General features: G+C 42.2%; 1 protein-coding gene across 6 annotated transcripts in view; it reads right to left on the bottom strand.

Annotated features, from left to right (window-relative positions):
• The window catches only part of syne1a (spectrin repeat containing, nuclear envelope 1a), a 130121-nt gene that overhangs the window by 81318 nt on the left and 26992 nt on the right, over positions 1 to 21811 (bottom strand). For 5 of the 6 annotated variants that reach the window (XM_030404807.1, XM_030404806.1, XM_030404809.1 and 2 more), the window contains exons 7-46: positions 21539 to 21720; positions 21217 to 21413; positions 20545 to 20657; positions 19952 to 19990; positions 18512 to 18619; positions 17938 to 18075; positions 17646 to 17810; positions 17306 to 17418; positions 16981 to 17149; positions 16639 to 16735; positions 14679 to 14884; positions 14051 to 14215; positions 13734 to 13886; positions 13143 to 13286; positions 12801 to 12977; positions 12545 to 12703; positions 12135 to 12299; positions 11743 to 11877; positions 11277 to 11438; positions 10946 to 11154; positions 10727 to 10835; positions 10448 to 10612; positions 10192 to 10359; positions 9788 to 9952; positions 9083 to 9223; positions 8796 to 8956; positions 8472 to 8628; positions 7463 to 7690; positions 7279 to 7377; positions 6193 to 6380; positions 4819 to 4942; positions 4400 to 4566; positions 4093 to 4246; positions 3300 to 3955; positions 2579 to 2758; positions 2272 to 2425; positions 1589 to 1747; positions 770 to 952; positions 563 to 664; positions 206 to 409 (exon numbers count right to left, since the gene is read on the bottom strand). In XM_030404807.1, the coding sequence (XP_030260667.1) occupies positions 206 to 409; positions 563 to 664; positions 770 to 952; positions 1589 to 1747; positions 2272 to 2425; positions 2579 to 2758; positions 3300 to 3955; positions 4093 to 4246; positions 4400 to 4566; positions 4819 to 4942; positions 6193 to 6380; positions 7279 to 7377; positions 7463 to 7690; positions 8472 to 8628; positions 8796 to 8956; positions 9083 to 9223; positions 9788 to 9952; positions 10192 to 10359; positions 10448 to 10612; positions 10727 to 10835; positions 10946 to 11154; positions 11277 to 11438; positions 11743 to 11877; positions 12135 to 12299; positions 12545 to 12703; positions 12801 to 12977; positions 13143 to 13286; positions 13734 to 13886; positions 14051 to 14215; positions 14679 to 14884; positions 16639 to 16735; positions 16981 to 17149; positions 17306 to 17418; positions 17646 to 17810; positions 17938 to 18075; positions 18512 to 18619; positions 19952 to 19990; positions 20545 to 20657; positions 21217 to 21413; positions 21539 to 21720 (6660 nt within the window). The remainder of the gene's footprint in view (positions 1 to 205; positions 410 to 562; positions 665 to 769; positions 953 to 1588; positions 1748 to 2271; positions 2426 to 2578; positions 2759 to 3299; positions 3956 to 4092; positions 4247 to 4399; positions 4567 to 4818; positions 4943 to 6192; positions 6381 to 7278; positions 7378 to 7462; positions 7691 to 8471; positions 8629 to 8795; positions 8957 to 9082; positions 9224 to 9787; positions 9953 to 10191; positions 10360 to 10447; positions 10613 to 10726; positions 10836 to 10945; positions 11155 to 11276; positions 11439 to 11742; positions 11878 to 12134; positions 12300 to 12544; positions 12704 to 12800; positions 12978 to 13142; positions 13287 to 13733; positions 13887 to 14050; positions 14216 to 14678; positions 14885 to 16638; positions 16736 to 16980; positions 17150 to 17305; positions 17419 to 17645; positions 17811 to 17937; positions 18076 to 18511; positions 18620 to 19951; positions 19991 to 20544; positions 20658 to 21216; positions 21414 to 21538; positions 21721 to 21811) is intronic. The other variant, XM_030404804.1, reaches the window with a different exon arrangement.

The raw sequence follows: 21811 nt of genomic DNA, 5'->3' as shown, positions 1-21811 counted from the left end.
ATGTTCCTGTGGGCAGTCATTTGTATAATTAATGCATCACAACAATATGAATCAAAAGACACCACAAGAGAAACTGTAGAGAAGTAGAGAAAGACTGAGCAGTTTCCTTTGGTCTAAGTAGTATTTTTCTAAATACTGTATTATATATTTGTTTTTTAAATAACTGTGTTCTTGTAGTGCACTGAAGGACGTGAAAGTGTCACACCTTAACTGTACCGATGTCTTCAGGAGAAGTGGCTTCGGTGAGGTCAGATAATGAACCCTCAACTGCCTTCAGCCGCTCGGCCATTTGGGAAATGAGGTCCTCCAGTCGCTGCTTCTGAAAACTGAAGTAGGTCAGAGTGTGTTTGGCCTGGTTGTACACCTCCTGCGCGTGGGCCATTTTCTTCCTCAGGTCCGACTCCAAGACCTGGTAAAAATAAGGTTATTTGGTATCATTATTGTTATTGCTATTATTGTATCCACAATCCCATACAAGCAACATGTGAACAGTGTAATTAATGTGAATTCATTATTATTTTACGAAAAATCTTCTCAGATTTCTCTTCCTTGCCATCCCCACCTGCATTTCTAACGGGGTTTCCTGGAGTTTTGCTCTCTCTTTCAGCTCCGTCACTCTCTCCTGCAGGGCATCCAGCCTCTGCTCCCTCTTCTCCACCTCAGCCTGGAGATCAAAGTGAGCACATTTCTGTTAAATCACACACCGCTAAAAGCTGAATGTTACAACACCATCATCATTCATACACTATCTCATACACAGCACTCTGACCTGAAAGGTTGCAAGATTAACTTCTGTCTTTTCTTTATCACTGAGGTTGGTGACACTGTTGGTGAGGTCGGCGATGGAGTTGGCGGTCCATTGGTTAATGTCTTGCTCCATGGACTTGAGGTCATCCCATAGAGACACACAGTAGCCGAGTCTCTCTGTGTTGGTTTGTATTCTCTCTGAGACCTGACGGGAACAGAGACCGGCAGTCTATCTGAGTACTTAACTCATCTCAATCAACAGGAGAGGTAGGATCTCCCTCTCTTTGTGTTTTTTTTCTTCTGTAACAAGGGACTGTGTTTTTTACCGGGAGAGGGAAGGAAAACGGGACTTAATTGGTCTGACAGATGTGGGGATGAGAAGAGAGGGAGAGAGACAGAAAGGCAGATAACGTGTCTAGACTTGTTTATATTTCTGTCTCATTTGTGACAGCTGAGCAGCCAACTAAATCCCACAAGAAGAGAAAATAGAAAAAAGGGGGAAAAACAGGCGGAAATAAATATCATTAAAAGAGGAGAGCAGCGCAAGTGTCTGGAAGTGCTGCAGGGTGGACATCATAATTGATTTCTGACAGTAAACAACACCACAAATCTCCTCATACTCTTCATAGTCATTATCATATTTCAGCTCAAGACCTGAGTAAAATAGACAGTTTCCTTTTATTAATTCCACAGGACAATTCATTAGTGTCGGAGAACTCAAAGTATGATTTCACTATATTTAAAGCTTTAGGATGTTAATGTATCAGGAATTTGTCTAAATAAAAAACAGCCCATTGATTTCACTTGTCACCCATAGCACGTGTTATTGAGTACCGCTCACCTCCAGCCATTGGTCTCTTAACGTCTCCATGTCTCTCTGGATGGAGCACACGTCCGAGTTGGGGACTTTCTCCAGCTCTCTCTGCAGGTCCTCGACTGTGCTGATGAGCTGGTCCATGTCTTCCTGTTTATCTTTCAGCTCGGACTGGACAGTGTCATGCTGGAGGGACAGAGAAGAGTGCAGAAGGAATGACAACAGACCACCACTAGAGGGAGAGATAATGTACTAACTAGAAGGGAAATGCAGTTCTATTTCTGAGAGTTCAGTTCACTGACTGACTGAATCACTGACAAAATTGTCGCCTTCTAGTTCTAGTTAAAGCTATGAAACTTAACCTTTGGTGATTTTAGGACTAATTAATTGTTCCTGAATGGATTGAGAAAATTCACCTGCTTTGTAAGCTTCGTAAAAAGATCAAAACTGCATCATGTAGTTCTGTACATGGTTTTCATTGCGACAGTCAAACAAATTCAAGTCATCTAAGTCATCAGGAAAGTTATGTACAAGTTAAACACAAATATGGACAAACAGCTCCTAATAAAAGAACTCAGTGGACAGTGACACATTCGTGCTTGATGTATGAATAATAGCTACAATTTACTTACTAAATGCCTCATTTTGAAAAAAAAAAAGTAGGAAGTTCCACAATTAGTAGTTTTCTGAGATAAACTAAAGTTACCAACCCTTGTGAAAGTCCTTTTGGCCTCCTCTGCATTGTGGTTGTGGTCAGGTAGATTGTGAGCAACAGTTTGAGCATTCTGCACAACAGATGAGAGGATCAGCTTCAGGTGTTGGAACTGGCGGAGAAGATCCACTACAACTCCGCTCTGCTCCTGACTGCATGAGGAAAGAGGCTGTTGTTAACTGTTGTGTTTTAACTTCCTGCTTCTCTAAACTCTGCACAGTAGGACCAAAAACAAACACAGCAAAGGTATTTAAATGAGATGAATAAGTTAAAGTCCCTCTCCGCTGCCTGCCCCTCCTCCTTACCCGTTGGTGATCAGACTCCTGACGCTCTCCCAGGCTGTCTTCACCAGCGCTACCTCCCTGAGAGCCTCCCCAGCCAGCTCACTGTCTCTCTGGGCCAGCTGGCTTCCCTTCTCCTCTAACCACCGTTGGGAGTGCTGCAGGGACTGGAGCTCATCCTCCAGCTGGATGAAGAAACGCAGCCTGGGAGAAATAGATGCAGAAGAAAACAATGGGGATTACTAACCTGATTCCAACATAATACATCTCATTTTTCAGGGGATCAAATTTAACTGGATTTGCCCATTTAGAGTGTGGCATTGTTCATTCATGTACTGTATATTCTTGAGGAGTTTAAAATACAGTAGGTATCAGAATCAAAAACGAACACGATGCATTTAAAAGTGACGGTACATATTCAACAAAATAATATATTCAAGAGGAACAAATGTGTTTTCAAAGAGGTGGATCGTCTGTCGATTGTATTTTAAATAAATACAGTAAAATCCGGCTTTTTAATTCAAATGATACAGATGCAATTCAGTCAAATGTGAGAGTCTCACAAAAGATTTCCATAAGTGAACATTTCTGATAATAATGCTTATCTAAAAATGAAAATATCTTCAAGCCTACAAAAAAGACATATGTGTCCCTTTTATATCCCTTTTCAATGTTACATACAGATTTGACTAAATATCTTAAATATATCTAGTGGCTTGAAGTTTCTTTGTTACCACGTACATACCTGTTTTGAAAGGCCTGTACAGAGCTCTCTCTGGCGCCCTCTTGCCTCGCTTCATCCTCCAGTTTTTTGAAATTCTTCATCACCTCCTCCCTCCTCTCCCTGAAGGAGCTCCACAATGCCCCTAAAGCGTCTGCTTCACTCTGCCGCCATCCCACACCCCTCTGAACCTCCTCCAAAGCCATTGTGAGAGCCACTGTTTGTCCCCTGCAAGATGTTCTTCCCTGAGGGTGGCTCACATTTTTGGAGCCCTGCCACTCTGCCCCACACAGGTAAAGGTGTGCTTTGCTTAGCTGCCCGTCTAACCCGACTGCCTTGGCTTCAAGCTTGGCCACGTCCTTGGCCACTTCCCCTATCCCACGATGCAGCTCTTCAGCTTTGGAGCGGTCCCAGCTCCCTCTGCCTTCCACTGCCTCGTGAAGATGACGCAAAGCCTTTGTTGCCGCACCATGCTTCTCAAGAAAAGTCTTCAGCTCAGTCAGGCACTCTTTACGAAGGAGCAGGAGACGCTGGGATTCACTGAGGGGCTGGAGGCAGTCCTCCCTCCAACCCTGGAGCTGCTGTTGGGCCTCCGGGCTGGAACAACGAAGCAGGGCGGACTCTTTCTGCTGGAGAGTGTCTCTCAGTGATGAATGCTCCTGTAACTGCATCTCATGCTCCTACAACAAGATAATTCAATTAGCTAAATTTGGATAGGCTCCAACAGTGATCAATATAAACTTGCTTACTGTACTTGCTATAATAAACAGAGCCTATATAAGACATCACTGCTGACATCAAATCATTGATTTCACACCTTCAGCTTGGTAATTGCAGCCTCAAGATCAGCAATATCAACCTGGGAAGAACTTCGCAAGCCGGACAAGAAGTTCTCACTCCTTTGTGTGAGAGTCAGCAGTGCCTGATCAAACTGCTCCAACTGAGACAGCTGAGGCTCCAGCAGCTCAAGTCTAAATAAAGACAGTGTGGATGAAGAATATGAGATTTAACAGGGGATATTTAAGCAAAACAACTTCAACTGGCTGTTAAAATGCTTAAATCCATTACCCTAAAGGTACACAAATGTTAGTTATTCGTATATTAACTGATAAAAAGTCAGTTGCCTGTGTGATATGCTGGTCTTTAAAGAAGTGCATCTCTCCTGGATTTGTGTCAGATCATCACTGAGCTCTTTGACACGAGCTTGAGGCGCCGTAGGGTATAGGCACAGTCCGAGATTGACAAGACCCTGGAGGAGGGCCTCATAGGACGACATCTCCCTCTGCATTTCCTGTATGGTTGAAAGAATATTTAAAAACGTATGCAACACATTCCCCAATCAATGTATGTGTAGGACCAGTGTTATATTTACACTCCGTCTTTTAACTATGGTATGTTTTGGCTTGTCGCGTACAGTTGTTTTTTTTCTCTCTTTTTCTTGCAAGTTAAAATGTCTCAATTGATTTGAATGTCTATGTCATGTTTTGTATCTAACGAGAAACAAAAAAGTAAGCTTATGCCACTAGATATCTAAATGACTTACCTGTACATTCAGCAGTTCATTCCTAAGTTTCACTTTGTCTGCAGAGAGCAGTTCAGTGTCTGGACAGCAAACACACTCACATCTGTCTAGCCAGCTTCTCATGGACGAGCTCTCCTTTTCAAATCTGTAGATACAACGGTGACGTGAAGAAATATATTAAAGGAAATAAATGTATGCGGCACCATTCTAATAGATAGAAAAAAATGTTGATCTAGCAATATATTGATGCCAGCAGCCAGCAATCTCCATGTATGCATACACAAGCACTGATACTGTCTGTGTGTTATTTTTTATCTGACCAAGCCTCAGTATCAGTGACAAGGTCATAATGGAGCAACCATATCTTGCTAGAGCACCTAGTGCTGTAAGTAATCCCTCATACATACACCTGCAGGGGAGAAGATTAGGTTTTCTATAGATGAACACACAGACCCACATGAACCAAGCTTAAGTTTAGCAGCAGAAATACAATTCTTGGCCCGGTACAAGTTTTTGAAAAATCAAGCACCCAAGCTTTGGCACTTTAAATAGCTACTATGCGACTGGTTCCTAATTTTTTCCTTCATGAATAACACAAAGAATAAGAAATAATTGCTCCAGTGAAGGTCTATTGTGTGATCAGAGAAAGTGATAACAAAAGCATGTTATTAGAACAGAACGGCGATGACTGATTGGGAGACAGACAGATTGAGTCAAAGACAAGACCTCGCTCTTCTACATCACACTGAGATGGAGCGAATCAGAGAATAAAAGAGGAAATTGGTACAGAGAGGAGGATTCAGCAGAGCGAGCACACTCACAATAAAAGGGGAAATAGAAATGTTTATACGATCAGAATACAATACGTGTGGGAGCACGGGCTAAAGTTGACAGGAAAAACAGTCGTGCTCAAAAATGCTTCTTATGCAACATTTCCATTTTTATATTTCCTTTGTCTGTGCGCAATGGGACAAACACCTGACTTTTCAAACACACACCCCTCTAGGTGTTAGGGGAACAGATCAATACTGTCAGCCCAGCAGAGCATCACAGCAGCCTGGATAAGATCGTAGGTATCCTGATGACTGAGGATTTTCACACAATAACAGAGACACAAAATCTTCTGGGACTTTCTTTGTGATTCTGTCTACAGCATCTCTAACTGTATATTGTTGTCTTAGGAGCTGGAAAGGATGGCTAATGCCTCCGTATTCAATATAATAAAACATTCAGCAGACTGCTGAATAATGCTGGAGTACAAGATGCATGAAGTTAACACAGACTCATTGTCTTTTTCAGACAAATATACAGGTGTAATATAATTTTATCACTGTAGCTTGTTTTGCAGATGCTCCAAAAATGCATAATATTGAGTCATATTACTATTTACTTTACCTTTGCCACAGTGATAGAAGGCTCTGTAATGTGGATTGTTTTTCTGTGGCTTTTCCCATAAACTCTCCCTGTTGCCTTTTGAGGTTAGCCACCTCTTCCTCAAGCTGGCTGCCCTCTCCAAGCCTCTTCATCACCGAACACAGAGCCATCAGCCTGGGGTTGAGCTGTTCAACAGCCTCGCAGACCTCCTGGATGGATGGAAAAATTTGCTTGGTCTATAAAATGGTCACAAAAAAATCGCAGAAATGCCCAAGATGATAACCTTAAAAGGGATATTTCGGTGTAAGTTTAATCCATGTTCTAACACACCGTGACACCAAGTAGGACCCCCCCTCGAGAGATAAAGTTTGCAGACCGCTAGCTTGCGTAGTTTTAGCATCCTCAGAAACGACCGCACGACAACAATACATTGCAGTAAATGGTAATGATCATCATTGAGCTGCGGGACTCTACTGCACTCGGTAATCGACTAACAGGGCTTCCCCACAACAAGGAAGGCTTCTCGGGTGGTGAGTTTTGTTTATCTTTTCCGACAAATATGGCAACGATATCAAATGTTTGATGCCTCTAAATATGTGCTGGGACCCTATTTCTAATGTTGCTGAAGTTTGGTGCTGTTCTGAGCATTATTTGTGGCTTTTTGATGGCGGTTTTATACTTGGACCCATTTACTGCCACGATTGTTGTCGTGCGGTCGTTTCTGAGGATGCTAAAACTACGTAAGCTAACAGTCCGCAAACTTTATCTCTCGAGGGGGGGTCCTACTCGGTGTCACAGTGTGTTAGAACATGGATTAAACTTACACCGGAATATCCCTTTAAATGTCTTGGTTTAGTCAAAATCCATAATAAATTCAGTTTACTGTCATAGAGAAGTAAAGCAACCACAATATATAGAATATCTTCACATTTGAGAAGCTGACACAGAAAATGTTGACATTCTTTTTACAGTACATTTTCAGATTCAGGTCTGAAACAAAGGGTATAGCCTTCAGATTCTTGAGTATGTAGTAAAGTCAACCTCAAATGTCCATAAAGCTAATTCCAGATAGCTTTAGTGTTTAAGGCATTCTGCGTATGTTTTTACCGTATGATCCTGGAGGCTCTTGTAGGTCTCAGATGATGATGTACAGTACGTGATTGGACAGTCCAGCTTCTCTTTAAGTTCACTCATTGTTTTCTTGACCTGATAATGACAAAACCTGATTAAAAAGGAATACGTTGATCCTGCAACGTCTTGCTTACAATTTCTGAACCAAACTTCGCCACACCTGTTCAAGGTTATCGTTGTATCTCTGCCTGTATGACACGCTCTGGTTGAGCTGTCCTCCCAGCTCGTCTACTCTCCCCTTCAACTCTTCCCAGTAGCGTCTCATCTGCACAAGCCGTGCCCGAATATGTCCAGCCTCTCCAGGGGTCACAAACTTTGACAGGGCCTCGCAGTCTGCCTCCATGTGGTCTAGGAGTGCCCGTCTCTCCTCTAAAGCTTCCCCAACAGCCTGTGGAGATGGAAAAGCAAAGGAATGATAATCAGGATGAAGAACGGGAAGACAAAAATAAAAAAAGACAGGATGGAAGAACAGTGGAAGAAAAAGCCACTGTTAATTCCCTCTAGGCTTTTCATTAGCCTGATACAGGCAATGTTATATTTTATCTTCAATAAATTATTTTATCTGCCGTAGAGGTTGTGTCTCATCAGGTATATGGAGGTCTCAATAATTCAACCACAGAAGTTGGGTAGAGAAGAAAACTGACTGTTGTTTCTGGAGGCAAATGTGTTTTTAAACCACAAATCACAAAAACGGTTGCCGCAGGATTTCAGGAAGTCCCATTTTCCCAAACATGTTTTCTCCAGACCTCCATGAGATTGACAGGTCTGAGGTCTGGCAAGCCAAGATTATATTTTTCTTCAACACGATCAGTTTATTTTCTATATCCTGGTCTTTCCCGCAGCACTGACCTAATTTCCTCTCGGGGTTAGATTAAAACGTCATCTTATTTCATCTTAATCTTAATAACCCTCAGGCTACACTGATACTGAACATCACAGACACAAGGCTAGACAGCAAATTTGACAAATTCTACTTGGAGCTATGACAGAAATGTGTTGATGATGCATATTTATGTGTGAATATCAGAAGACTATTGATTCTTTGATAACTATTGATTATTGTGCAGACATTGTAACAAAACTGTGTGCCGTTTTATCTGTTTTCCACTGTGAGATACAAAACAAGGTAAAGAATGATATTTTAGGGAATAATGAGACATTAGACATACCTCCACAGTGCTGATGTGTTGGTCCAGAGGATCTATGGAGGAGGTGGAGCTGACAACCTCCAGCTCCCTCTCCTTCTCATTGATCCACAGAGAGAAGGCTTCTGATTCACTGCTGAATCGCTCCCACCACATACACATCATCTCCAGCTGGACAACACTAGAAGACACAATTAGGCATTCTGTAAAACATACTGTATCTAGATGGGAACTTTCTCAGAACAAAAACAGACAACCACATATCTGTGCAAACAGCAGGGGGACAGTACATTCTGTTAAAATATATTACTATTAGGAGGATTATCAAAGGCTTAGGATGGGACATACTTCTTGTTGAGGTGGTCCTGAAGTTGTTTGACTTCCTCTCTGGTGGACTGAGCCTGCTGTAAAAGAAGAGTCTGATTCTTCGGGCCAAGCTGAATATCTGCCGTCTTCTCCAGGAGGAGATCTGCCTGAACAGAGCACTCCTCAACCTTTACAAAAAGTTCCTACATGCAAGACAGAAGGCATAATATTGTATGAGCAAATACAGAGCATATACTATATAACCCCCCCCCCCCCCCCCCCCCCCCCACACACACACACACACACACACAGACATTTTACAAACACACCTTGTTATGCTCCAGTTCAGTTTTCAAGCTGTCCAGGCTGTTGAAAATGAGCTCTTTCTGCAGCTCATTGTTGGTATTGGTGATAAACCTCCAAACTGTTTCTCTTTCTGCTTCAAAATTCTGCCAGCAGCTCAGAGTTGCCTTGAAATGATGAAGAAATAGAAATGATGTCAGAGGGAAATGTTTACTACATGTACACAAAGACGCTGAATAGCTGTGTCAATCTACGCACCAAACAAATCTTTTAGGAACTAATCCTACATCAAAATAATCTCTGGCCTTGCTATAATTCTTAATTATCCAACAGAGTTTCGCTACTTCAAGTTAAGATTCTCAGTGTGAGAAATGCCTTCAGGAAACTTCATTTGAACTAGCTAACAATAAACATTGTCAGATACTAAAACCACTAACATTTATCTCTGGTGTTATGGAGTGCAAAATTGATGGTGTTTTACAGTGGCTATCCCTTTAAAAATGAATCTCAGACATTTTCATGCAGAAACATGTTGATTTTCTGATCAATTCAAGGACAGTGATAGAAGTGTATAAACAAGTGCCTCGACAACAGACACAAACAAAATTAACATTCCACATAACAATCAATATCTAGTTAAGGGTCAACATGGGCCGATCAATGATCACTGCGGGGGCTTGTGTGTAACCATTAGCACAATGACATGTGAGAAAAATCCACACTCGCTCTACCTGCAGGTTGTGTTCCTTTGCCCCAGATTTAAGGTCGACCTCTCCGAAAGCACCCTCCAGCTCATGTAAAGACTGACTGAGCCCCTCTCCTTTCTGCAACTGGCGGCAGTGGGACACCAGAAGCTCCGCCTCTCTCCTGTTCGCATGCAGGCGCTTTAGGTGTTGCTATAACAAACACGGACAAGAAATCATTATGTCAGATGACAACTTTGCATCAAAACAAAATACATGGCTTGATGTCACTAAAATGTGGGATCATGGGAGTTTTTGTCTTCTTGTTAGTCACATTCACCTGTGTTCAATGCTTTATGCTTTATGCTAATTGACTAATTTATGTCAACTGATGTGTACTTGTGATGGATACTTCTGTTAATCACCATCACCTCTCTCTGCACTATACATACCTGGTGAATAAGGTAAAGTTGTTTGGCCTCCTCCAGGCCCTCAGCATCCAGGATCCTGCTGGTCTGTTCCTCAGCCTCCCTTCGCTCTCTCAGAACCTCCTCCAGTGCAGCACGAACCTCTTCCCCCAGATCGTCATACTGTAACATGGGGGAGCCCTCCTCACCCCACTGTGAATGAGTAAGGCAAACAATCAGTTGGGAAGATTTGTTGAGAAGACAGCAGAGAAAAAAAACACATTTTTAGCATTATATATACCTGACAGAGTGAAGAAAAGAGTGCCCTCAGGTCAGTTGAGAGTTTGGCCAAGGCTGCTCTCTGCCTCTGCACCTCCAGTTCAGAGCTAACCTCCGACAGCCCAGCAAGACGGCTCTTAAGCCACAACAGGCTCTCCTCTTGGGCATCTATGGCTTCCTGCAGTGCCTGAAAATGGCGGAAGAAAAAAAAATATTGAATGTTGGTTTACTGAGGTAGAGCAGATTTGAGTCATACATTAATCTCTGCACCTACAGCAGCAAATATGATGTGTTATCTCACCTGAACAGCAGCATCTACTTGCTCCTGATGGCTGGAACTTCTTGCTGTCTCTCTCAAGAGCCTCACCTGCCTCTTCTGAGATGAGAGCCAATCAGACAGCTCACAGAACCTAGAAAAACAGAACAACTACTTTGAACCTCCTTAAAGTGATGACAGTGTCAGACTAAGATGTTGGTGACACTGTGTGATGCTGTCTTTGAGTTTCTGACTTATTTTTACCTGTCGTTCCACTCTTTCCATTTGTCAGGGTGCTGCTCCAGCTTAAGGTGGGTGCTCTTGATTTGCTCTGCAACCTCTTCTACAACCTTTCTGGTGGAGTCTAGCGTTCGGTAAGCCGGGTCGTTGTCTGGCAATTTGTGACACAGATCCTCCATGTTCCTAATCCTCTTCTCACACAAAATCATAGGTCTGCGTTCCCTGAAAAACGTCTGGAGATAAGAGAGAAGAAAATGTTGAAATGATGAATATGACGTTAAGTGATCTGATCTTTCTTTTACTCTCACTCTTGGTTTAATCTGTCTCAATTTTCTACCCAAAATCCAAGGCTCACTCTGTGCTCTTTGATCACACGCTCACTGGTGCAGGTGCCAGACAGGGCTTGCATTTCTCTGTCCAACTCTCCTCTGCAGTCTTGTATGATCACAGCCACTCGAATTTGCTCTACCTCCACTTTGAGACGAAGCAGGTGAGATGGTACCTCAGCCTGAATGTCCTGTAGAGAAGAGACACAAAAAATAGGTGACATGGTCGATAACATATACCGCATTATAAACATGAGTTTCAGTCTCATATTGCTCAATCTGAGAAAACTGTGAGAGAGTAAATATCCTCCAGGGTAAAGTAAACATCAAGAGTGTCGCAGTTAAATTGAACCAGTCCAGGTTAATTGGAAACAGACTCTAGAGTAAACTCTATTAAAGCAAAGGTCTCTCTGGTTAAGTTAATGAAGTATCGGCTACATGCCTCAAGAGATGTACAGTAATTAGTGAGGCTGTTAAAGCATGTTGACCCCTGACCTTCCAGTGTTTGTGCAGCCTGCGGACAGTTTCTTGCAACCCCTGTTGCTCCTCCTGTGGGAGGATGTCAGTCAGCTCATCACACGCCTTCAAGAACACGCTCAACAGCCGCTGGTCCAGCTGACCAAAAAAATCCTGTGGAGGAAAAAAAATAAAAACAATGAAAAATCAGCAGGCATGCACAGTTAAACGGTTGACGCTTGACAAACATAAAGCCATTCTCTATTTACACATAAAGTGAAGGTTGTATTTGAGTTCTGTTTTGCTTCTCTAGCAGCAAAGAGAAGATTTGGCAGACTTGCAAAACTACCACACACACTGAGGGTGTTCTTCTCTTTGGATTAGCTGTATTCTTCATGTGCTTATGCAGAAGGTTCTAGGACTGATCTTACGCTGTGTTTCTTCAGTAACTCTTCAGCGTCCCCAGTCTCTCTCAAGCAGCCCTGAGCTTTCTTCAACACTCTCTCCAGCTCTTGTCTTGATTCCTCAAACCTCCTCCTCAGGCAGTTGTTGGCCTCTTCCTGCCTCCTCCATTCCCCGACCTCCTTCAGCAAAGCCTGCGAGGACGGACAGTAGGTCGTGGTGATCATAATTGGTCTCTTTGGTAACAGTTTAATTACATTATTTGTCTTACAACATGCAAAATGAATAGTGAGACACATGAGAAAGTCTAATCTGCACTGATGCCCCCTGGGTGTTTTGATGTTCTTGTAATCTCATTAATATAATCAGCGTTGCGGGTAATGCAGTGCTTGTGTGGCATTCTGGTGTGTGTTCATGTACATGTATATTTAACACTTACCTGTGCTGAACCCTGTATTTCTGCCACTCTCTTCTGTAGAAGGGACAGGTCAAAGTTTCGGAGCACTTTACTGGAGGAGAGTGCCTTCTGCAGGGTGTGGTGATTCCTCTCAATCACAGACAGACAGCGTTTACAGCTTTGCTGCTGGTTTAACAAGTCCTGAGGAAATTGTGGAAACAAAGATGAAAGTGTGTTGATCTGTTGCTCTACCTGATAAACAATTAAGTTCAGCATGTTCATTGTCATCATATCTAACCTGCCACTTTTGTTTTTGCTGGGTCTGAGTCTGTGATTCTGGGTCTCTGGCAGCAGAAGTGATTCGACTGGCCCGCTCCAGGGCTTGGTAAAAAGCACTGATGTGTTTCTCCATCTCCTCCAACAGTGGCAGAAGGACATGACACTCTCTCACAAAAGAGGGACACCGCTCTCTAACCTGGAGACAAATAAGACAGGCCATTAACCACTGACACACACAGTGACTGTGATGGAATGTAAAGTGCAATTAGACTATAAAGAAGTCTAACCAAAGACGCAGGGTATGTGTGTCAAAGAAAACCTTGAGATGGATTTCACACCACTCAGACACAATGATACCTACCTTACTCAGCTGACTTTTGGCCGTTGCCATAGTTGCCATGACCCTGGCAGCCTCATCCTGTGAGGCATCCTTGGCAAGAAGCTGAGCACTGCGTGCAGCCAACTTGTATTGCGTCTCCATGGCAACAACCTTTAGCTTGGTATTCTGAGATGAGATGTGGAGGCAAAGGGTCATCTTAGAAATTCCTAAATTGAATGCACTTTCATCAAAAGCGTTATTACATTTTTAAAAAACTCCACGTAACATGGTTGTCTGCAGGTCTGACTTCAAACAGCACAGACATAAAGCTTTTGGCAACTCTTTATTAAATGTTTGAGAGCCTAAATTAACTATGGAATAAAACAACTGGGAAATGTAATGAAATTATTTTCTATTTTCTATTGCATATTTTCTGTGTATGCATCCCAGTGCAAAAATCACTGGAACTGCACTTTAGAATTGAGGCGTAGGCCCCTGTCTCATTACAATACATGTAAATGAATCAGTGATTTAATCAGCGCCTTGAATCCTGCTTGCAAATCACTACCTTCTGATTTGAGACATACCCACAGAGCAGCTATCAGGGTTGTTGTAATCTGGAGCTATTCTCACCTCCACATCCTGCAGAAAGGCTCTAACATTGAGGAAAGACACCTGAACAGGAGCATTGAGCTTGGCCTCCGCTGTGTCCAGCAGCTCTTTGAGGGCAGACACAGCCTTCAGATGGTCTTTTCTCCACTTCTCTTGCTCATCTATACGGGCATACTGCAATAAAGGAAAGATAACATAAAAAAGATTGTTTCTTAAGAGAGATGTACCTTTCTTAAGTATGCATCAAATAAAAACAAATTAAAACTAATATTTCATTGCCATCTTGTGATACATGACAGTTTCTTTAGTTCCTGCGCGTTGTTTTTAGTTTTTTTTACTTGTTTGACTTTAAGGAAGAGGTCTCTCCATCTTCCATTCAAAAGGAGGAGCTGCTGCTTGAGATCAAGCGACACTGTCTCATCACACGTTTCAATCAGAAAATTCCCTGCGTCGTTCATGGCTGAATGCTGATCCATCCAATGGCTGAGATTCCTGAAAAACTCCTAAAAAGAGAGACAGATGCATTAAAAAGAAAGGCGGGCACAAAGAAATTAAGTGAAACAAAGACCAACACAAAGGACGGGTGTCAGAAACAAAGGCAGTCACTCAAACAAGAAACAAAGAAAGGTATTCTTTTCAAAGAAGGAAACAAAGAGAAGACAATAAAAAACTGGGGTAATTAGCTGTCTAATCCTTGGTGGGGATGTGAATCTGAGGTAACCATGGTAATGCCACAACTGGAATATCCTTAGTGGCTTGTTGTAAATCAAGGAGATCATTTGATATTTGAGTGGAGACTGCTAATAGAATTCTACTTAGAGGACCAAATGCTTGAAACTGGGCTGACGTACATTCAATTACTCCATCAAATGAAAGCTTGTACGAGTGGACATTTAATCTGTACACACACAAAACAACCCTTCAAGTATAAAGAGTTTCCTAAGATACGAGGAGTCAAACTCGTACCCGTTTCACGTTTTCTGGCTGGCTCAGGGCTTCTTCTGCATCCTCAAGCCAGGCCTGTAAGGAGGCCACAGTGGAGCTGTACCTCTCCCAGTTGGACAGCACCTCCTCAAGCATGCTCCTCACACTGCGCACTTCCATGGACAAACTCCTCCACTGGGTCACAACCTCCCGCATGAATCTGCGCACTCCCATCTCTCCTTCATCCACTGGAAGAGAGATTCAACAACTTTTACAACAACAATCAGCAATGAGAGCATTATAAATACCTACACTACCATGGGAGGTGAAAGGGGAATGCCTTCCAGAGCCTAACTGTTAGAGAAAGCATGCATAGATTTAAGTTGGAGATGAGGAGAAAGCAGGTGGATTTGGGGAAGGCCCATTCACTGGACCTTTTCAGGAGCTCAGCCATTTCTCTCACTGGACTGTTCACACTAAAATTAACAGGAGATATCATTAACATACTGTACTTCCCTTCGATACTGAAACAATGCTTGAACCGCTTGTCGATTTATATGGATTTTGTCAGGGGGTTAAGGAAGACTATAAAAACTACAGAATCTTTCTTTTACAAATTAAACATATTCGGGAGCAATAAGCAAAAAACACTTTTGCTCAATCAACACAACCTTCATTGTTCTGGTATGACAAGTTGCTCATGGTGGTAAATTTGAGATAATGTTAACAAACACCAGACCAGACAAAGAGCACCCACAGGCTGATGGAGCCACATGCCTTTGCAGACAAATCTCTGACCTCAAAAACTCTTACTACAGGGAGTTGTAGTATATTTGCTTGTGAGTCTCAAAAGTCCTGTTCCACAAACTATCGTCAGCTAGTGTGGAGCTGATAAATGACTCTACCTGATACAAATATCCAGTTTCAAGTAGACATTAATCAGACAGTCCCATACCTTTAAATAGTACATAATTACATATCAATCCCCTCATCCTCCTCTCTATCCTCAGTTTGCTCAAACTGGGGCTTTAAAAACATCCAATGGTGTTTTACACAGCCAATCAGAGAAGAAAGTGCTAACTACCAGCAAGGCTCATGTGGGTATGATGGTGGGGGGGGGCGCGCTTCATTTGTGGGGTCGACCAATCAAGCCTCCAATGTCCTGATTTCTCGCCACACCTCACTTCTCTGCTCTGCATACCCTAAAGCAGCACAACCCTGAAACTTAATGAAACCAACAAGCTAGCTCAGTTTGCGCCCAGAGACCTGCAGAAGTGGAGCAGCCCCTAACCAGCAAATGGGGTCGTATTCCCCACTGAGAGCTGAGAGTGGAGGAACCTCATTTAGCTGTAGCCTGCAGACTCTCCCCTACTGCCGAGCTGTAAAACCAGACATAGACAGACTCAGATTCTGAGAGAGAAAACCTCAGCAGTTATGGAGTTGTTGACAAGGGAGAATAAAGTGAGATACTTTTACTATGCTATCACATTTAGTGCCACTCAATTTCAGATAGAAAGCAACATCTAATAGGACAAGAATGCAATTAGGTTTTGGTGATAGGATGTAAAATTTTAAACGTTTAGCGATTTTGCAATATCATTTATACAGAGATACATCTGTCCCTTTAATATCTCTGGTTGTGTTCGACCAGTGTGGGCACTGGCTGCAAATCAATGAGCAGGACTGTTATACTGCAGTATTGGATTTTTATGTGGTTTTGTGCATTAAAATGACTAAGTACCTTTGATTTCACATATTTAATCAGCTGGAATGGCCAAACAAATTATGTCTGGATATTTAATATCCAACAGGGTGTACAGTTGTTCCTTTATTTTGCATTCAAGGTAAAGCATAAACCTTCAAGCTTATTTTACTTAGCTACACTATTTAGCAATATCATGACATCATGATATCAGCATCTCCCAAAGCCATACACTTGATCCAACAAGGTATCTTTTATAGATTCAATTACAAATCAACTAAATACATTTTGACTTCTCACCTGAGCTGTCGGTATTCACATAGGCCTCAGCAGACTCTTTCAGAGACTGGAACAATGCCTCGTAATTTTCAAAGAAGTGTTGCTTCTCCACGAATGACTGATGAAGACAAAATCAAATAAGATAAATATAAGCACATGAGATGTTACAATGATGACAATAACATTATATAGATATACAACTTGCTGTCATATACTGTGGAGATGTGTTTTCCAGTAATATCAAATAAATAAAGAGAGCAACAAAATTGTCTCCATTTTTTAACTTTTAAGATGTGTATATGAACTCTAAAGATTCAGTTATTTAATATATCATGTACAAAGTGAATCAAAGCCTGAACTTACAACATAGTTGTGAAGCATCATTTCCACAGACTCCTGTCGGCCGTATTTTATGATCCAGGATTTGAGCTTGGACTCGGCCAGTGAGAGGAAGGCCTGCATGTGGTGATGGTATTCCAAGTATTCCATTCTAGCCAAATGAACACTACAAGATGTAGAGACAAAGTTCAACCTACAAAAGACAAAGTTTACAAAAAGAATATCAGACCTAAAGCTTGACCCATACATTCTGCTTCGCCTCTGAAAAGCAGAATGTGAAATCAGGTGATCAAGTGAGTTGTTATCATTCAATCACTCAACATGACTGTTGTGTAGAGTCTTTTACTACCTCTCAGCCATGTCTTCGAGCTGGTCCGGGGGAACAGGGACTCCATCAACACTTCTGTCTTTATGGATCCTCTGAAAGACCTGCTGATGACTTTCTAGGCTCTTCAACACATCCTGCGCAGTGTAAATACATATAGCCCATTAATATAGAAAAGCAAACAAATACTTTGAAAGACTGACCAATAAATAGATTTTAGATAACAGCATTTTAAAACAACTTAGAATAATCTGTCCTAGAGATGTACTGTTCCCGATACAGAATTTATCGTTGACTAAATGTAGGCTAAAAAACAGTTTTGAGGTTTTAAATGTGCTTCTTCCTTCTACGTCTCCACACTAACCTTGTGCTGCTCCAGAGCTCTGTGGACAGTGGATGCTGTGATGTCATGTGCCTGCTGGACGATGACCTCTTGCCGCAGGGCTCCTTCAGCCTCGTGCAGCCACGCGCCCACCATGTTCAGAGGAGCAGGAAGGGACCTGTCCAGCTGCAGATGCCAGTCCAGTAGCTAGAATAAGGAACACAATTTAGAAGAAACACTGTGAGCAGAGGTATGGCAAGAACAAAATCTGCATACAGTGAATATCCAAATCCAAATTATTGATAAGTGAAGGACAACCTTCTGCTTCTCTCACCCTATTTGAGACCCTTTCCCAAGCCTGTTTGACCAGAGCCTGATCCACAGTCAGTATCCCATCCTTCTGAGTGGAGTGCAACGCTCCCTCCACCTGCTTCCTCCTCATCTCCAACTGGACTTGCAGACCCTTGAACAACTGGAAAGACAGACAAAAGGAAATCTCTTCAAAAGCTCTCTGTCGCTTGTGAGAGGATCTCCAAAAATATTAAAATCATAGTATAAAGACATCAGAATAAGTGCTCTCAGGGGTCACATCCTCTTCCCATTGGTATCTAATAAGACCCTCATAAAATCTGTGGCTAATTGCCTCTGAATGCTGTCCCTCTTTGTGGTCTCAGATTCCCAGACTCTTCTGAATAATGTGCAAAAGAAAATGGTGATATCCCACATGCTGTTGAATATGGAAAGTATCCCGAGGCTGGGTGGAATAAGCCAGATTGACTGAAAATATGACGGCTGCCGTCTGATCCCCACAGTGTAATGCCACTGATTAAGCTAATAATAGGAGCGTCTGTGCCCAGTGTGCCCAGTTTATACTGCACACACACCCAGACGCACACATGCATACAAACCTGGTACTGTTGAGCGAGATTGCCCTTGGTCTCCTGGGCCTGTATTGCATCTCTCTCCAGCTGGTCGAGCCACATTTTGAGCTCCCTCAGGCTCTTTCGCTGCTCTCTCTAGGAGGTCGGGATGGTGGAGGGGCGGCGGGGTGAACAACGGGTGGAAGGATGGACATGGAAAGTGCAAAGGGGAAATGTAAAACAAACGAAAGAGAGGACAAGAGAGCGTAAAAGAAAGGGGGAAACAGAAAGATGAGAGAAAAAAAAAAGATTAACCAGACAGATGTTTTAGGGATTGATGAAAGGATGGAGAGAAGAAGAGGGTGAAAGAGAGGGCACGTACTGTTAAACATGTGCTCCCCTAATCCTCTGCGTCTCCCTGTAGGACAGAACGTCAAAAACCCACAGCTGCCAAAAACACTCAGCTTAAACAGGGTACTTTGTCTAAGACCCCCTACTAACATTTCATTGGATTTTAAGTAACCATGACGACAATACTATGTTGCTCAAAAGCTTGTGAGATAGTCTTTTCAGTTCGAGAGCTGTTCACTCTCAGTCTATTCAGTTTTATCACTTCACATTAGCTCCTGTAAGGATATCAAACTTTATTCTTTATGACAGCCTAAGACATTAAAACCGATTAAGCTTATTTTAAAGGGACGCATACTTTAATCTGTTATATTGTTCTCACCACAACTTCTGCAAATCATTTTGCAACTAGTGTTTCAGTTGCTATTTATTCAACAAAATAACACTTTTGTTGGTTTTTATGTAAGAACACAATGGCCAATTGACCTTCCTTCAATGATAGAGAATATTCACCCACATGTTTTAGCATGTGAGCAAGAACTGTCAACAAAGAACAAAGCAGGTGTGACTCAAAACAAACACCAAAAAACCTAATCAGCGTTGTATGACAACAACACAGTGCAACACAAAAAATAAAGGGCTTAGTGCTGCTTTACAGCAAATCACAGCTCCTGACACCGTTAACCTTAAAAACAGGAAACCTCTATTCACAAGCTTTCCATCAAACACGCTGTATCAGTGCACACTGCCAATGCCAGAGGCTTTCATTGTCATGCTAATGGAACCAGGAGCCATAGCGCTAGGTGGTAGCGTTAATAAATGGTAATATCACGTCTTATTATACTGGACTTCCTTTTGTTATCATGGCTCAGAAACCCTGCGGCAGGAATATCACATCAGGTAAGATAGATAGCCAGTATTACCATATGGGTTTTATTCTGACATGGGAAAACAATGTTTAATCTCACACAGACACTGTACAGTAGGCAGTGATACTGTAATCCAATGGAGGAGCCAGAAAAATAAGCATTAATCACATTTATATGGAAACTATGAATGTACATGGCTGCTAATTGCATTGAGCAGCAGAAAATGATGGAAAACCTGCCCCTGGGACCTTTAAGTTACTATATAACCTACCTCCAACATTTCCTCTATATCGCGAGGAGCAAGACCATGCTGTAGGACAGAGGCCATCACAACAACCACAGGAAAGAAGTCACCACACAAACACACAAGAAAGAGAAAGACAAGAAGAGATACAAAGAGAAAGATGTGCAACATGGGAAGACACAAAATAGGCACAACACTGCCAGACCTGAATCACATGACAAATGTAATACCTGTTTGTTTTAACCTACTTTGATTTGCAGACAAGTGGTGGTTAATGCATCAGAACATTTTAGAAAGCATTAGGAACTATTTAAAATAAGGTAATTCAATTTCCTGTAATTGCTCTGACTTTCACAGTATGTGGGCACGAAACAAAGCCTCAACCACCTTCCACTTACATAGGTTAGAACAAGCATCAAACAGAGATTAGAAAGCTCCAGCTGTGCACATTTCACTTCAACACCAATTAATCAAGACAAAATGCCATCAATATAAGTCACGGCTGACGTTTGACACACTAACTATGACATGTGAAGAGAAAGACAAAATGCACAGGATGCAGAAAGAGAGAAGACAATGAGTGGCGTATCCAGACTGAGATAAATCTGACAGCTGGTTACCTCTTCTTCTTGCTGTCCATCTGAGTCGCTCTGCTTTCGGTCGGGAATATGTTTCAGAAACTGGGCTACGTATGTCATGATGGATTTCTCGTCTGGCTTGTCTACATCGACATCTGAAGAGGGAACCAAGTGAACGTGATCAGAAGTCATGTCAAGATGGCGCCAGCTCATAATTCTTAAACAGTTTGTCTCATGGAGGAAAATATCAATATTGGAGTTAATAAGAATACATTTGACTGACATTTGGTCAGAAACAGGGACCTTAAATGAAAACAACCTTCCTCATTTCAGATCTGTGTCAAAGTTTTGTTTAGAGGTTCCACCATGCTGAATCTCATGGCCTAATGGACTTTAATTACACTGATGTCAAGCTTGATTTGTCAGGGTTCATTGTGAAGGGCAGGCGTGAAGGGGCACAGATGGTGTTTGGAAGTGATACCAAGGTACACATCTGATGCTGTGAGAGATACCCCCAAATGCATTTTAATATTCTGGGAAAAAAAGCTCCACGTAATGGAGAGCTAATATTATTAGAGTCTGTAACACAAAAGGTCACATTGTTTTCAAACGATTGTAGAGTTAATTTGATCCTATGACGCTGGAGAAATCTTGTTGTTTTCATCAACTTAATGACTTACTTCTTTACAAAATGCGATAGAAAACATAATTTACCCTCTGGGTCAAGAAGTTGTGGAATGCCCAGCTCTGTCTCAGCCAATAAGAAGGCTTCCTGCAGATTCTCTCGGTTGGGCCTCCTCCATACATGCTCCATGTCAACTAGATTTGGTCGAAGGGCATTGATAACTGCGAAGAACGCTAACCCCGTCTGCCAACTTGGGCCAAAGTCTTTCACCTCAATACCCAGACGTCTAGAAATGGCATTGAAATGTCAAAGCAGACAGAAAAAGGCACATTAGTTTTGAGGGAAGAAAACCAGTTTGGTACATTTTGTTTTGAGGAGTGAGACAACTAACTAGCAAGCGTTGTGACATACTTGGTGGCTGTGTGCTGGACCCATCTTAGTAAGGCCTTTCTGGCTCCACCCTGCATAGGTGGGAGGGGTTTTCTTTTGACGGGTGGGCTGGTGGTCTCAGTGCTGCTGGTGGAGCTGTCAAGTGAAGAAGTGCTGCTGGACATGGTTTGAAGTGCTGGTAGGCTACTGGTCAGTTCCTCAATCTGAAGAGAACAGGAAACAGGGAGAGAAAATCAGCATACCTCACATACTGTATTTACTCAAGAATTTTTTTGCAACAATTCTTGATAACAA

Source organism: Sparus aurata, chromosome 22 (genome assembly GCF_900880675.1).
Source record: "Sparus aurata chromosome 22, fSpaAur1.1, whole genome shotgun sequence".
Classification (NCBI taxonomy): domain Eukaryota; kingdom Metazoa; phylum Chordata; class Actinopteri; order Spariformes; family Sparidae; genus Sparus; species Sparus aurata.
This window is presented reverse-complemented; position numbering and strand designations above follow the sequence as displayed.